Source organism: Sciurus carolinensis, chromosome 12 (genome assembly GCF_902686445.1).
Source record: "Sciurus carolinensis chromosome 12, mSciCar1.2, whole genome shotgun sequence".
NCBI classification, from domain to species: domain Eukaryota; kingdom Metazoa; phylum Chordata; class Mammalia; order Rodentia; family Sciuridae; genus Sciurus; species Sciurus carolinensis.
This window is the reverse complement of record NC_062224.1, coordinates 42,665,258-42,681,211: the sequence shown is the minus strand read 5'-3', so window position 1 is coordinate 42,681,211 and position 15,954 is coordinate 42,665,258. Positions and strand designations below refer to the sequence as shown.

At 41.7% G+C, this 15,954-nt stretch overlaps 1 protein-coding gene across 19 annotated transcripts in view; it reads right to left on the bottom strand.

Moving 5' to 3' along the window:
* Positions 1-9,921: 9,921 nt before the first annotated feature.
* Positions 9,922-15,954, bottom strand: part of Pard3 (par-3 family cell polarity regulator) — a 649,712-nt gene continuing 643,679 nt past the window's right edge. For all 19 annotated transcript variants that reach the window (XM_047521509.1, XM_047521522.1, XM_047521510.1 and 16 more), the window contains one exon: positions 9,922-11,928. In XM_047521509.1, coding sequence (XP_047377465.1) covers positions 11,535-11,928 — 394 coding nt within the window. In that variant the 3' untranslated portion in view covers positions 9,922-11,534. The remainder of the gene's footprint in view (positions 11,929-15,954) is intronic.

The following is a 15,954-nucleotide window of genomic DNA, read 5'->3' as shown; positions in this document are numbered from 1 at the left end:
CCTGGTCTTCAGGAATTTTTGCACTGATTCAGTGAGTTCAATGTCACTTTTACCAAAGCTATTCCTGTCGATCATTTACGATGATACCATTATTCGTGAAATTACTCCCCAAATCTTTGCTTTTCTGCTCCTTAAGTGTCCGTATTCCTGTTATTTGGTTGTCCATGTACCTTAACCACTTGTTCCTATGGTTACACTGTAGAACTTGACGTTGCCAGTACCTGTATCCCTTCTATGGCTTAGTTTCCACACTGTTAACTAGCTTCACTGTCCAGCCTTTGCAGAGTGAGACCTCAGGGAGGCCTGCTGTGTCACCCTGTTTAACTGGCCATTGACCCCGGCATCCACGTGCACTCACGCTGCCTCATTCCTGTTCCGCTGTGCACAGTGACACACCACTAACTAATGCACCATATTTTCCATTGAACTTGTTTATTGTTTGTCTCCCCCAAGCCCCATTTCCCCCAAGACACTCGAATGTAAGCTTTGTGTGACTTCTTCACTAATGTGCCCCAAGCTCCTCAAACATGCCTGACCAAAAAAAAAAAAAAAAAAAAACACCTGACACACTTAAATACATAGTGAATGGATGAATAAATAACTGCTCCAGAGCCTGCAGGCTCCCCACCTGCTGTCTCAATGTCTCTGCAGCTGGCTCCACCCCACTGGCCAAGCATTTCCCTGCCTGGTTCAGCCCATGACCCCCATAGCTGTCTCCACATGGTTGCTTCCATGGTTGGTTGAACTCTGCTTCTGCGCATTCCACCCTGTGGTTTTCTTCACGGTTGTGGCTGCTCCCTCTTCACCCCTCCCAAACACCAGCCACCCGGTCTTGAAGGCACAAGCCCAAGTCCCCTGTTCTCCACCAACTCATCATGAATCACCTCAACTCAGGTGGCGTTTTCCTGTTCTGGTGTTATTTTCCCATTGCCCACAGAAGTCCTGTGTGCCCAAGCATTCAGTAAACAGTGATTAAATGCTATCATCATGTGTGACACAACTCATGCCCAACAGAGAGGGAAATGATTAAAGGTACTGACATTTTTTTTTAATGCAAATTTTAAAAGTACATTGATTTTGTTTATTTTAGTGGAGATACAGCTAAAGAAGTATATACATATCCTAATCCAAACACTCAGTGATAACTTGTTAATATTAAGGGTATTTCCCCCCTTTATTAATATTATCCACACACACACATGTAAACACAATCACAATGTGGGCACAACTTGATATCCTGGTATCTTTCATTGAACATATATTGTGATTATATTTCTATGATGGTGAGGTTATTTGAAAACATTAATTTTAATAACTATGATACACTACTACATTTTATATCATAATTTGCTTAGCCATTTCCCCACTTGGGGATGTTTAGGTTTAATTTTTCTCTTATAAACAATATTGTTTAACGACTTTGGGCATAACTCTGTCCACATTTTGGTTTTCATTAGTTAAATTCTTTTAAATAAAAACTATTTCTGCGGTCTTGATATGTTTCCAAATTCTTCTTAGGTTTTCAGTATCCTTCAAGGCTCAGCTTACATGCCACTCCTCACCAACCTTCATGGTCCTCCATCTTAATTATGTCCTCTCCCCCTATAATTCTCTCATAGCAAATTTGTTTTTAGGACCCTGTTCACAATTTACCATCCTGCTTCTTTAGTCTACTAGTATGTTTATTTTATGCCTTTGTTCTGTCATATTTATGGGAACCTCAGGGTCTCTTTAGTTCATCACTAGATGCCCAGTGACAAACATGTCATCTGTTATGTAGTAGGCCCTCCATGAATTAATGAATGAATGTTCCTGTCATCAAGACACAAGGCAGGAAGCAGGTTTGGGAATTTGGGTTGTAGCCATGAAAGATGTTACAGCATCTTGCTCCTTGTTGCGAGATTCCTACTTTTTAGCACCTGAAAAGCAAGCAAAGGTTAGAACTGAACTTTTACCTCCACTCAGAGACCATAGAACAGTACCTTGCCCTGAAACCCTGTTTCCTTCAGACATCAGAAGAAGCCCAAGAAATTACTCTCATTAGGTCATTCTCATTAAGTGGTCTCACCTCCCTAAAGGCTTTGTATATCCCCCACCTTCTTGCTCTAAAGACATGCACAGCCTTCCCAGTGGTGTCTGTTTTTCACTCCCAGAATGTGTATTTAGGGATTGGACATAGGATAGGCGTCTTAGTTCTTATTGACACTTCTGGGACATTATTTTTGCCTTCTCAATAAGCCCGCCCACACTCCTCTTTTTTGAAGCTTGTTAATTAGACTGTGTTATTTCACTCCTTGCTACAATCCTCTATAGATTTCCACTCTGTGAAGATTCTAGCACCCGAATCACTGTCGAACACCCATGTTTGTTGTTGATGTTGATTTCAATACTGTTATGGTTTGGGTATGAGCTGTCCCCCCAAAGCTCCTGTGTTCCTATAGGAATATTCAGAGGTGACATGATTACATTATGAGAGCTGTAACGTAACCAGTCCATCCTAGTTTGAATGGACTAACTGGGTGATAACTGGAGGAAGGTGAAGTACTGTTGGAGAAGGTGGGTCACTGGGATTGTGCCCTGGAAGGGATTCCCCTTTCCCTCTCTCCCTCTGCTTTCTCCTTCCTCCATCATGCCCTTCCTTCACCATTTTCTGCCTTCCTTGGGCCCAGATCAATAGACTCAGCCCACCATGGACTAAACCTCTGAAACTGTGAGCCAAAATAAACCTTTCCTCTGCCAAGTTGTTCTTGTCAGTTATATTGGCCACAGTGATGAAAAGCTCACTAACTTAGATACTCATGAGGAAGATCCTTTGAGGAAGATCCTCCTGACATCTTAGTCTCTGTTCTTGGACTGCCTCACCTCCATTGATCTCATCTTCCACCACACATCTGCCATGGTCATGCCCATCAGTATCGTTCTTACCAATATTCTCTCCAGAATCTCTACTTAAAGCACCCTATTAACTGCACCTCTAATCCCCCAACCCCAAGCATTCCTTAATCAGTGTTGTTTTGGGTCCTCACTTGACTCTTCTCCTTTTCATCCTTTTCTCTCTCTCTTTTTTTTTTATCATTATCCTTTATTCTTCTTTTCCTCAACCATACTCACCTGACAAAATAAATGCTAGGCCTGACCCCATTTTTATTCTTTGAGAGCGACAGGCATATAGTTGCTCAGGAGTTGCGCTGTCCCTTCTTTCAGGCATGGTCTTGCTTCACATCGTCACATGAATACCTCCCCTCCTTTACATTTCTGCTCAGTTGTGCCTCCGTCCGCTCCACTAAGTGGTAGCTCCCTTGTTCCTTCTCATTTCCTAGCCCTGAATCCTGCTTTATTTTCTCCATGCTAAGTACTACCCTCTGGATGTCCTACAGCTATTCCTTACAGAACAAGGCCATGTTCATTTCTAGCATGTTCCCAGCGCTTCACACAGCACCCAACATAGGGTGGGAGCTACACATGAATGAATAAATAAGAGATAATGATTTTTCCTGAAGCGACTCTGAATCCTACATTTTAAGTCTCAGTTTCCATAAAGTGGCATCTTCTTTTAAAAATCAATATTGGCCCTTTCATGGCCTTACAATTAGCCAGAATAGATCACACAAACAGGATATCCAAGATTTCCAATTGATCCACAGGGAAAACCTAAAAGTATCTAAGATACACAGTTGAAGACACTAACATAGCATATGAAGTCACCAATCAGAGATTAGAAGTCCCTCATGAGCCGTCCCCTAATGCCGGGAGAGCACATTTCCTGGCTTACGGGAAAGAGAGCTGGAGACAGGGGAAGTGCCTCGTTCAGCTGGATTAGTTATTGGAAACTCGTTTCCCAGGGTCAGCCAGTTCTCCCAGATGCTGAGAGTCTGTGGTTGTCTGGGATCTTCTCTAGGGGTGTGAGATCAGAGGTGATGGGTCCATGGCATCAGCTCTTGGATTCTGCCTTCAACCCCTGCCATCTGCTTAAAGGACCAATGGAGGAGAAAGCGCCTTGGCTAGCAGAGGACAGATACGACCCTCACTGCCACCTGAAACAGAAGGCAAAATGAACTCCAGAGAGCTTCCCAGGAGAGGATCTTGGTCCCATGAGCCATCCCAACCCTGCCTCATGCTTGCTCAGAGTGACTCACTAAGCAACTGCCAGCATGTCTCTCTGATATCACAACTGTGTTTGATTAGGATCTTGAGTGAAATAAGCCACTCGCTTCATTGGGAATGTCTCGGAGCTAAAAGTTTCTTTCTATGCATAATTAATATTCTACCTCTTTGAAGATAAATTCTATCTATCCTACTCTGTAAATGGATCATTTCCCTTTGACTATTCCTATGTCATCTCTTTACCAAAAGTAAAACAAAATACAAAGAAAAAACAAAATGTAAAGAACAAATCTGCACTAAAAATGATTTACATTTTTATTCCCAATGTGAAAAGCTCAAGAATGTTTTTAATGCGTGTCCAGCTTGAAACCCGCTGCAAATGTCTTACAACATTTTGTAACAGGCTTTTCCCATCTGTGCTGAAAGCAGCTGATGATTTAATGCAAATTGTTATTGTTTCACAATCTCCCAACGATCTTTTCTATTTTGGATTAGCATTTGGGGTCTCGTTTGCATCTGCTTCAGAAATTCAACTGCTGGGTTTGGCTTTTCTTTGTGGTCATTCTGTGTTCTACCGTTTCCTACATCCCTCATGTTTCTGGACCTACTCATTTTTAAAAACATGTTCACTGTCTTCAATCTCATATGACTCTTCATTTTCTCAACATTAAAACCTGACTTTACTGTTCTAAGAGTCTTAAAGAGTGAAGCCAAGGAAGCATGCCAGGAAGCAATGGTCACCAACAAGAGACTGTGGTGGAGTCTGCAAATCCATTTGGAAGCCTGGCATTGTCTATTTCAATAGACATTTATAAATATATGACAACTTGTGCCCAATGTGTAGTAAGTTGTCCTATGTGTATATGTGTATGTGTGTCTAAATATATATACATATATAATTTTCAAGGGTATATAAATAGTATTGTGATGAATAAATTTATTTTCAAGGCATTACTAATTTCATAACCCTTTAAACATTATGTTGTGCTTATTTTCCCCATCAATAAAAAGTATAATTACCAACAAAAAAGGAATTTAAAATTGTTACAACACAATTTTTGATTTTGATAAAACCTTTGCACCACTGTGAAGTGGTAACTGACAGGACAAAGGGTTTTATTTTGATTGAGCAGCTCACAAAGTCCTGGAGTCTTGTTTTTTTCAGGTGTAAATTTCAACCTTCTTTCAAGTGTCTGGGGACTCAAAAAGAAAAGACGAGAGTGTTTTGCAAATTGTAAATAGAGTTACCAAATAAAGTGGGAAACTAGAGGCGGCTTGTAGACTCCATTTGTGGGTTCAGACTTTGCGGGCATGCTTTGGTTGCGTGGATCATAGGGAGAGCTCCTTGGGCTCAGATGGATGACAAGTCAAGCAGATAAAATTCAGAAAAGTCTGGAAATGAAGTTGAAAGTCAGGGCATGTGTAGGGCAAATTCACGTTGAGTCTTCACGAGATGAGTTCAAAGGGTTGTTTTATTCCCCAATACCCTGAATTCGTTGGCCAGCCCTAATCTGACCCATCTCTGGGTTGTTGGGCCCGTGTTTTTGCCCATTTCATCTCAACATAAACAACTGTGATAATATGTTGCTGCTGACTGAATAAAAAGCACGTCAGATATGAACTGAACCCTGAAACCAGATCATTAGCCAAGGTCATGATTGGTTTAAAAATTTGTGTTGTTTTCCTTCCTGTCACTTGCCAGCAATATATGGCACTTTTCCCCCTTGTAGTTTGCAGTCAGCTGGGCCCTGAGCCATGCAAGACTGTTTTTAATGGCAAAACCTTCAAAGTTGTACTTAAAATATTTGCATCATAAAATCCCTCATGGAAGCCAAACTTCAGAAGGAGCCTTCTAGCAAGCAGCAGAACTTGCCTTCAGAGACAGAAGAATGGCTCCTGCTAATAGCACCATCTTCCAGCAGCTGATCCATCCAGGTTCGTGACACCCTGGGAGAATCAGATCATTGTGAGGCAACCACAGTGTCCAGGAGCACACTCCAAATGGCTTTTCTAAGCCAACAACAGTGTGAGATGACTCAGCAGTTCGTTGAGCAATTCAGAAAGAGTGTTTTTCACACATTTAATTGATCCTGAGAGCAAATAAGTGCTAAGCAAGAAAAATGAGTAATTGTTCCACCTCACTGTAGGAAGACAAGTACTTTGTTTCTTGCATTTTTCTCGTGTTCAGTATTTGATAGACCCATATGGAGAGTGGCAGGCTAAGGTGCATAAAGTTTGCTTTTAAAAACATTAAAGTCAGAAAATTATCCCAGCAGCTCAGGAGGCTGAGGCAGGAGGATCTGAGTTCAAAGCCAGTGTCAGCAACTTAGTGAAGCCTTAAGCAACTCAGTGAGACTCTGTCTCTAAATAAAAGACAAAAAAGGACTGGGGTGTGGCTCAGTGTTTAAGTGCCCCTGGGTTCAATCCCCAGTACCAAAAAAAAAAAAAAAAAAAAAAAATCAGAAAATAAAAAGTGATTATTTAAATCGTAACATGGGAAAGGGAAAAAAGAAGTTCTTAAACAAAGGCTGCCTTATCTTAAGGAGCCCACAATGAACTCCTTTAAATGTGAACTCCCCTACTGTAGGAGTTAGCCTAAAGAAATTAGATCTACCAACAAAGGGTACTCATAGATTCATACTTTGCTGAATGGGATATGAACACTGAGAAAGGAGAAGAGGGTGCATGAACACTGGATGGGAAGATAATGGAGGTAAGAACTCATCTAATGGGAAAATAAGTTCCTTCGACGGGGAAGGGGACAGCAATCTCCCCTTTTACCCATGAGCTCTGAACAGAATATCAGTTTCTTGTTTTTAAAAAGGAAAAAAAAAAAACTTACATTCAGAATTACAACTCTCATCCCCCACACATTAAAAAAAAGTCAATTTAATTCAACCAGCTTTGTGATCTAATCATTACTCAGAGCTGAAGGTGGATTTCCATTAAAGCATCTCCGTCACTCTCACTTTCTGACCTGTGAACGCTCTTATTAGCTGCCTTATTAAGATGATATCCTGTCTCTAAAGTAAGAAAAGAAGATTATCTCCTTACCTGACATGTCATCATTGGAGTAATCTTTGTTCAAAAAAAAAAAAAAAAAAAAGAAAGAAAGAAAAAGGAAAAAAGAGCCATTAAATAGACATTTAAATTTATGGTACACTATGCTATCCAAAGGAGGATATTTATTGCTTAGAGGAAGTTAGTAGAACCTTAGCAACTTATCCTTCCATGACTAGCAACCAAAACCAGAGACAAAGTATTATCTGCTTAATCTTAGTTTGTTTTTGATTTAGGGGCAATATCTGAGCGTAAAGGACTCATGAGATAAAACAGGAGCATATGAAAATAGACAAATATGGAATTATACATCTTCTTGACATATGACACCTATGCCTGTATGTACAAATATGTGTATCTTCAAATAAAAAATACTGGATGGGGGGGGGCGCAGTCTTGAGAGTGACCACCATATTTGGGTAAATCTAGAGCAATGACATGGGCCAGGAATCCACTGTAACACCTGGTCTCTCTCTTGTGGCTACCACCTTCTCAGACTCTTTCTGGTGGACGATCACAAAGAACATTCCTGAGAGAGTAGTCAGTCTGTTTGCATTTTTCACCTACTTTCCATAGGAATTTGGAATAAAACCAATTGCCCCTACTTGGGAAAAAAAAAATTTATTTGGTTTGTTCTTTATGATTTGATATATTTTTTGACTTTCTTGGTAGCAAACCTGAGAAGCCCACACCCTACTTTCCTCCCGTGGGACAGCTCTGTCAATTGGGGGATGCTTTGATCTCTGAACTCCCTTTGTTCTTTCATTTTAGTACCAGGGAGTGAACCCAGGGATGCTCAACCTCTGAGCCACATCGTCAGCCCTTTTTATATTTTATTGAGAGACAGGGTCTCACTGAGTTACTTAGGGCCGCGCTAAGTTGCCGAGGCTGACTTTAAACAATTAATCCTCCTCCTCAGCCTCCTGAGCTGCTGGATTACAGGTGTGTGTCACCTGTAATATGATATGTGCTGCCTTTTTTCTGACTGACCACAAAGAAAGAAGGGAGGGCAGTTCTTAAATATGATAGGTATATCATTGTTATGGATTGAATAAGTATCTCTCAAAGGTCCGCATGTTAAAGGCTTGGTCCCCAGGGCGCTGCTATTGGGAGATTGTGGAACTTTTGAGAGGTGGAACCTAAGGGGGTGTGTCCTTGAAGGGGATTTTGGATCCTGGTCTCTTCCACTCTCTCTCTCTCTCTCTCTCTCTCTCTCTCTCTCTCTCTCTCTGCTTTCTGGCTTGTGATGTGAACACTGGCTTCAACACACCCTCACAGTCTGATGTCCTAACCGATGGGGTCACCCAATCTTTGACTTAAATCTCCAGTTCTATGAGCCAAAAATAAACCTTTCTTTACTTCATTAGTAGCCTTGTTCCAGTATTTCGTTATATTGCTGTGATGCTAGTACAGTTATGTAATATTATTTATATAATTTATGCTTGTAATGTAAATATTTATAGCTTTAATAGATTAAGAGTGCTAATAATGTCAGAGTGGAACTATCTTTTCCAAGGAATAGCTGTGTTATTCCACTTCCATCCCTATCCGAGTGTGGGCCACCTGCCCCCTTTTGTGGAATCAGGGCTTCTGTCTGAGGGTGCTGGGCAGAGGCCAGTGCACATCTGGCTTGGCGCTCCTCAGGGACACACTTTCCTAGGTGATTCCCTCAAGTCCTTGTGAAGGAAGGGTTCTGGACCCTGGAAGTCAGTTCATTTAGACAAGATTGATTGGTGGGGTATATTTTCACTCCTCCACTGACTCATCTCTATTCCTACTTCTCTTCCCAGTGCAGCTCAAATTGTCAGTTTTAATCCACAAATCCCTTTGTGATTTGAGTCCCCACAACATTCTATATTACCTCTCCTGCTCTGCCTCTCACTGTCAGTTGAGATAAATAGTCTGTGAGTTTTGGCATTTGCAATGGGCTTCCTGGTCAGTGAGAAAATTAACAAATCTGTCCATCTTCCCTTTTCTACTTTCCCACACCTGCCATGCACATCAGAACCCAAAAGGTGACATTTTCTTGGCTTGCCACACACCTCTACTTACTAAAGGTGATAGAACTTTGATTTGGTGACAGGATGAGGGCTGCTGTGAGAACCAACTGATGCTAGGCACCCCCACAAGCAGTGCATTTAGATGGGTCCTTGCAAAGCCTGTCCTTAGGGTGGGAGCCACATCTATATTTGTGCACAGATGTGCCTAGGGATGTATTGCCCTTTACACCTTTGACACACTGTACAAATATTAGTGAACATTCATCTAAAAGAAACAGCAAAACCTTATTTAGTGATTTGGAAAATAAGAACCAGGTTTGTATTGGAAGTGGAACAGAATTTGGACCTTTCTCTGGGCTTGCAGTATGTGAGACCAGGACTCATCTAAAACACCTGACCTGCCAAAACAACCCAAAAAGAATACCGGGCAGCAATGGAAATATTACGTAGCTTACTATATAATTCTCCTTTTATTCTGTCTTAACATCTTGGCTCTTTCAGTTCAGAATTCTCCAGGTTTCTTTATGTTGCCTGGATCTTCCAGTTGTCTATTAAGAAAGAGCTTTTGTCTTTTCCATCCCTGTCTCCTCAGGTGTTCAAATAAATAATCAATCACCCATTTCCATGTGTGCACACCAAAGATGTAAAGAAACTTTCTACTTTCACTAAATATGAAAAAAAAATCACATCTGTTAATATACTTAAAAAAAAAAAACAGCTAGGAAAGTTTCTACAGGAAAACTACAGACACCACAAAGAACAGGAAGAAATATGCCTTTTATTAGAAGTCTCGTATGTACAGGGAAAGCTGTTTCTCACAGCTCAGGGAAGGCTGTGAGAAAGAGCCACTGTCATCCAAGGTCACCGTGCTTACATTGGTAACACCATTTAAACATTGCTGCACATTATTAACAAATAGAACCATTACACAGAAATGCAAAAGAGACACAGGTACGTGTTGACACTTCATGTATTTTCTAAAAACAAGTCGACACAAAAATACAATGTGCCAGTAAAAAAAAAAAAAAAAAAAATAGGCATATCAATACATGTCTTTTTTCTTCTTTTTTGTTAATACGTTATGCTGAGCTTTCATCTCAAGCTTTTTTTTCACATCAGGATTCGCAGGCACTTTAGCAACCCAGCCATGGTTTACAATACAGAACGTTCAGACCAACAGATGAAAACAGGGAGCAACCGAGGGTCTGATGACCCGCACGTGCGCTAAAATATTGACATGAGAGCAATCTTTTGTTACCACTGTTTTGGGACACCCTAATGTTCTCTATGTAACATAAAATGGCTTTTCCCTTATTTGCTTTTATGTTTCATGGCGGAATTATTTAGAGATGTGGTATCACCAGGCAGGGATACAGTATGTGGATGTACTAGACAAATATCAATTCCAACTGACCTTAAGAACTACAGAGAGATCCATTTTTAGAATCTAGAAATGACCATCTGATTTATCTTTGACCCAATCAATGCCCTTCCTTCCAAACTGTCATAACAAAAACTGATTAAAATAATGACTGGGATGTACTGGCCCATACTCCTCCCAGGAGAATTCTTTTCTCAGCTCCCGGCTCCCTCCACATGGTTCAAGGTAGGCCCAGTGCTTCCTCCACCCAGGTCACTCCCATGTCCCTCGTTCCCTAAGCAGAGCTGTGCTGACTCAACATGTGTCAGGAACATGACTGAACAAGTGTATTTATAAACACAGACTAGAATTATCTCTTTATTGGTAATGTTGAGTTATAAGGCAGATACAAAGGGACCCCCTGATAACCAAATGGTGTTGGAATATGGCTTAGCTTCTTTAATACAATGACGGAACTTTCCTGATACAAGGAGCTGAGAAAGAGAAGGGAAACCCACACTGATTACAAAGTACTATAAATGACTGTGCTGTGAAGTCCTGGAAAGTCCCAGTTTCTGGTGTATGTCATCCACTGTCATCCACCAGAAACCGAGATGTCCCCTCGTAGCTAAGAGAACATAGAGGAATCAACAACACCCTCTTCAGCTTAATCTGTCACCACAAGTTGTATGGGACCGTAACAACAAAGCCATGGACATCTTACGCATTGGGCCAAGATTCCTGGTCCTCCAGAGAGACGCAGAGTGTGTGGATGCCTCGAACAGATGATTGTCAGATGGTGGGAAATCCTTCCATGAAAGAGACACTTGAGACATAGCGGCAAAGACATTAAGGCCTTCCATTTCTTTGCCCACACTGCTTAAAGGCACTGATACCAACAACAGAAATATTCCATAGTACCATCAAGGTTTTAAAAAACTCCCAAAATACAAGTCTTTGTATGAAAATGTCCTTTATTGCATGACATGAAGCATCTGTTCTCCTCGTGCTCAGGAATAGAAGGGCCGCCCCTTCTCAGGAGTTTGGAGTCTGTTCAGTCTGGCGACCTGAGAAGGGGATGGGGGCACATCTTGCCGGAAGGGTCCCTTAGGAGGGGCGTAATTGGGGTCCTGGACTTTCTTATATGAGTCATAGTTGCTGGGTCCCTCAGGAGGAGGCTGCTTCTTCATCTGCTGTTCTTTCCGCCGCTGCTCCTGGCGGAGGAGCTCCTGGGTCTCCAGCATGACCCTGGCATTGAAGCCGTGCCCTCCCAGGTAGCCATTTCTGGAGCCTTGATAGCTGGAGTACCTGGGGTTCTCCTTGGCACTCTGGAAACCTTCACCAGGTGGGTAGTTCTGCTCCCAGGAATCCTGGGAGACGGAACTGGCGTTCTTCCTGCTTTGCCTAGAAAGCAAAGCCCAAAGGTTAGTGTGCAGGCTGAGAGAAGTGAAGAGAGGAAAGAAAGGGGAAGGAATGGGTGAAATCTGCATTTTCATGTTTTGACAAATTTTACCCTATGCTAATGGTACACTAGACACCATGATAGGGGCTGGAGAACTAAGGCAACTGTCCTCAGCAAGCTCACAGTCTCCGAAAAGTCAACAAATATTGAACAGGAGAGAGAAACATATTCGGCAGCTATTTGGAAATAGGGCCCTCCTCCTGCGTCTGGCTAGGTACTGTCTGCTCTGCTTAGGGTAACAATATCTCCTGCAATTTAGACACACTGGCAAGGATGGGAGTATTAGAGATTTGGCAGTGTCGACTATAGCAATAATTGCTGCTTGCTTTAGAACGTTACGATTCAATTCTAAACAAGCAAAACAAATATTTTACGCAGCTGCCACCATAATGCCAGAAATGCTAGCTAATATGAAGTACATGTAATGGATTACAATATGAGTTCAGTTATGAAAGATTTAAGTCTAAACTTTGTGATTAAAAATGCAACAGGCGGTCCCTTGAAGACCCACTTTCAAGTTCTATATGTCAGCAACTGGCACTCTTCAGAGCACAATCCCATCAGGATGGGAGAGCCTGAAGTCTGAAGGGTAAGCACTATTTTCTTGCACACTTTGCCTTCACCACGGGCCAGGGTAACCTACTTAACTCACTTTGTCACCCCAGGATTGGGAAATAAATCAGTCATCCAGAAATTTCAAATTCGAATCATTTCTACAATAAAATTGCACATGATTTTCAGGAAACATTATTGTTTCGAAACATCTTTAATTTACTATCAAGTCCCAAGATGCTTTTATGAATTTACAATAAGATTGGCTATGATAAAGTGAAACAATTTTGTGCCAGGAAGGAAGACATGCCCTAATTTTTTTGCCTTGAAAATGGAAGATGGGGGAAGACATGATTGAGTACTAAAGCAAAATATATTGCTCCATTTATCAATAAGAAAATCATTTGGCGACAGTACGCACTGCTCAGCCTTTTGCATCAACACACACAACATGGCTAAATGTTCAAAAAGACTCCTGCCTGTGGAAGGAAAATAAGGTCTGTGAAGCCACCGGGTTTCCCACAGGAATGGAGCAATTTGCATTTTTGAACATTTTGGACTGCCAGCAATATGGTTTGGGATGGAATCTGCCCATTTTCCATATGGCCTAAAATGTAGCTGGGGATGTTTTCAAAATGGAAAATGAACTTAATGTCCAGCATCACCTCTGGATCCAACTATGATTAATTAGACAGTCTACAGTATATCTGTCTGGCCCTCTTTTAGTGGGAGTGAGGCCATTTGTACCGTCAGCCCAGGAGAGAATCCTTAGATTTGATGGAAGAGTTTATTTGCCTAAAGCACTGATTATCTTCACTTAAAAAGTCATAAATTAATCTGCCTAGAGACATGAATGATGGAAAGTGTCAGCAAGAAACCAGGGATTTGACATTAATCATGAAACTTTAATTAAAACAATGAACTTGTTACTGATATCAGAGCAACAAGGGGGGGATTCCTTTATGAGTTGGTTATCAATTTGGAGATAATCAGAAATAGACTGCAGAAATTTCACCTCTTTTTCATTCCTGTCCTACTGAGACCCAGGAATGCCCTTCCTTCCCAACTCCTGAGGCCTGGGGCATCACTTTATGTAGTTGTACACCGCTGAGTTCAATTTTGGATCATCCCAGAAAGATACGGTGTTACTATATTTAAACACATTGAGAATTCACTAAGATTTATTAGGGATAGAAATTATGATGATGTGGGAGAATGAATTTCTCATAGCCAAAATTTTCTTCAAATTAATCAGTTTAGAGAGAAGGAAGCAAACTGCCCTGAGGTTTGAAAGAAAGTATGTGGGGAAAATGCACAGATCCACACAACACACACACACACACACACACACACACACACACGAAATTTCTTGGTAGGGAACCTACTGGTATCAGTAAGTTCTTGATTAAGGAAAGGATGGACGATGAGTTGACTGAAGAAATCAATAAAAGGACGCAGACAATAGAACTGGAAAACTAGACATTCAGGCACTATTCCATAAGGGGAGAGTGGCTGAGGAACAGACAGACATAGGTTCAGATTCTAAACCTGCCACGTGGCAGCCGTGTGACCCTAGGGAAATTACGCCCACTGGATGCAAGTGACCTTACCTGTGAAATGGGTATATTTGACTTTATAAGGTTGTGGGGGAAAATAAATGAAATATCTCACATGTAAAGTGCTTAGAAAAGTGACTAGTGTGCCTTTAGCACTGGAGAAGCAATTTGAAGACAGAGTTTCTTTGCCTTTAAGATTTGGTTCTCAGTTTTAGGGGTCATCTTTTAGACCAAAGAAGAAAGCTAAACAACACAATTAACTTGCCCTTCCTTGTTCAGAAGTGTTGAGTAGAGATCATGGAGTAGAGAGAGACACTGGAGAATAAGTAAAGAGCCTGTAGTAAGGAAGGACAACTCCACACCACTTCCACAGAGATTAGAAGAAGTTCATGCTTGGAGACTGAGATAGCCCTGCGGCCCCAGGATCCCTCAGTCGAAGGTCACTAGTGCCAACAGCAAAAAGCATCAATCTCCTTAAATCGGATTTCTTTGCAACCAACACCTAGGTTTCTTTGATCCCACAAAGAGCCCACTGGAGATTTCTAAATTCACTTAACACACATATCCAGGTCTGGCAATAATTATCTCCTAATGTTTACAGTGGCCTCCAATAAGGCCTGAAGACCATTGTCATGTAGAGGACATAAACCCAAGATCTAAAGACCTAAGGAAAGGTCTTAGGAGGACATAGAAGGGTGAATAAAGAAAAAGACTGAAGCTGAAAAGCTGACAAGCAGGCTGCAGATGTAACAAATGGGCCTGGTGGGAAGAACGCGTGAGGGCGCAGAGAGGCAGCTGGGAGGGAGGCGTGCACGGCAGAGGCGTTCAGCAGACATGCGGCCGAGGCAGGGGAGAAAGAAGAGGCAGCATCGAGCAGGAAAGGAAAACAGGGAAAGTACTGATCAAGGACCATAAGTGCCCTTCTCTCATCAACTTTGCCTGCCTGTACCTTGGCTCAGTGTGAGAGCCGCCTTTTGGGTATGAAGGCAAGGAACTAATTTAGGAATCAAAAAAAGGAAAACATCCTAGTCTGATTGAGAATTAAGTGTGGGGCCACTCGGGTCCCCTTTCCTCTCAAACTAGTGTTACCACCTGGCTAGTGTTTCTCATTGACATTTCAAAATGTGACTTGAATTCTGCCCATGGATTTCCTTAATTACAGTTAAATTCACAAACTAGTCTGGCCCATATACATTCCTCTAATTCAAACCACCTTATCTAATGCAACTGATACAAAGACCTGACCATTTGTTTTACTTTATGCTCCACTTTGTTACTGCATGTTTGTGTGTGTGTGTGTGTGAAATCTTTTTGGTTTCAAATGCCATACCAACTTGTTTAGACAAAACTCTGCTAATTGTCAACATCCGAAAGGCAGAGGTCAAGTGTCTCTGAAGAACAGCACATGTCAGAAACTTGGACGTGACCCAAGCTCACGTAGGTTGTTCCAAGTCCCCCTCTGACCTGCTGGTTGTGTCCTTCACCTTCCTTCAGATGGCTGCACCACACGCAGCCTGTTTTAAGTGGCACTGCTCGGTGAGGAATGAAGCTGGGGCAGGGCTGTCCATTTCTTACCTTCCTCACAAATACCAAGATTCACACTGGGAAGTTATTCTCTAAAAGAAGAGAATTAAGAGAACATTATGCAGAAGGCTCCCAGCCCCTTTTGCCGAAATTCACGTAACTATTTTGGGGATGTCTGCTTTTCTCATATCTAAATAGAATAAAATGACTCAAAATAGGGAGCTACAATTAGCCTAGAGGGAAAGTTTCTTTTTTATTGTGGGAAACTCTAAAAAGCAGCAGTAGTACTAGCAATCGCAGAAGAACCTCTCCTGTGTTTGTACATGTGGGTAGTTC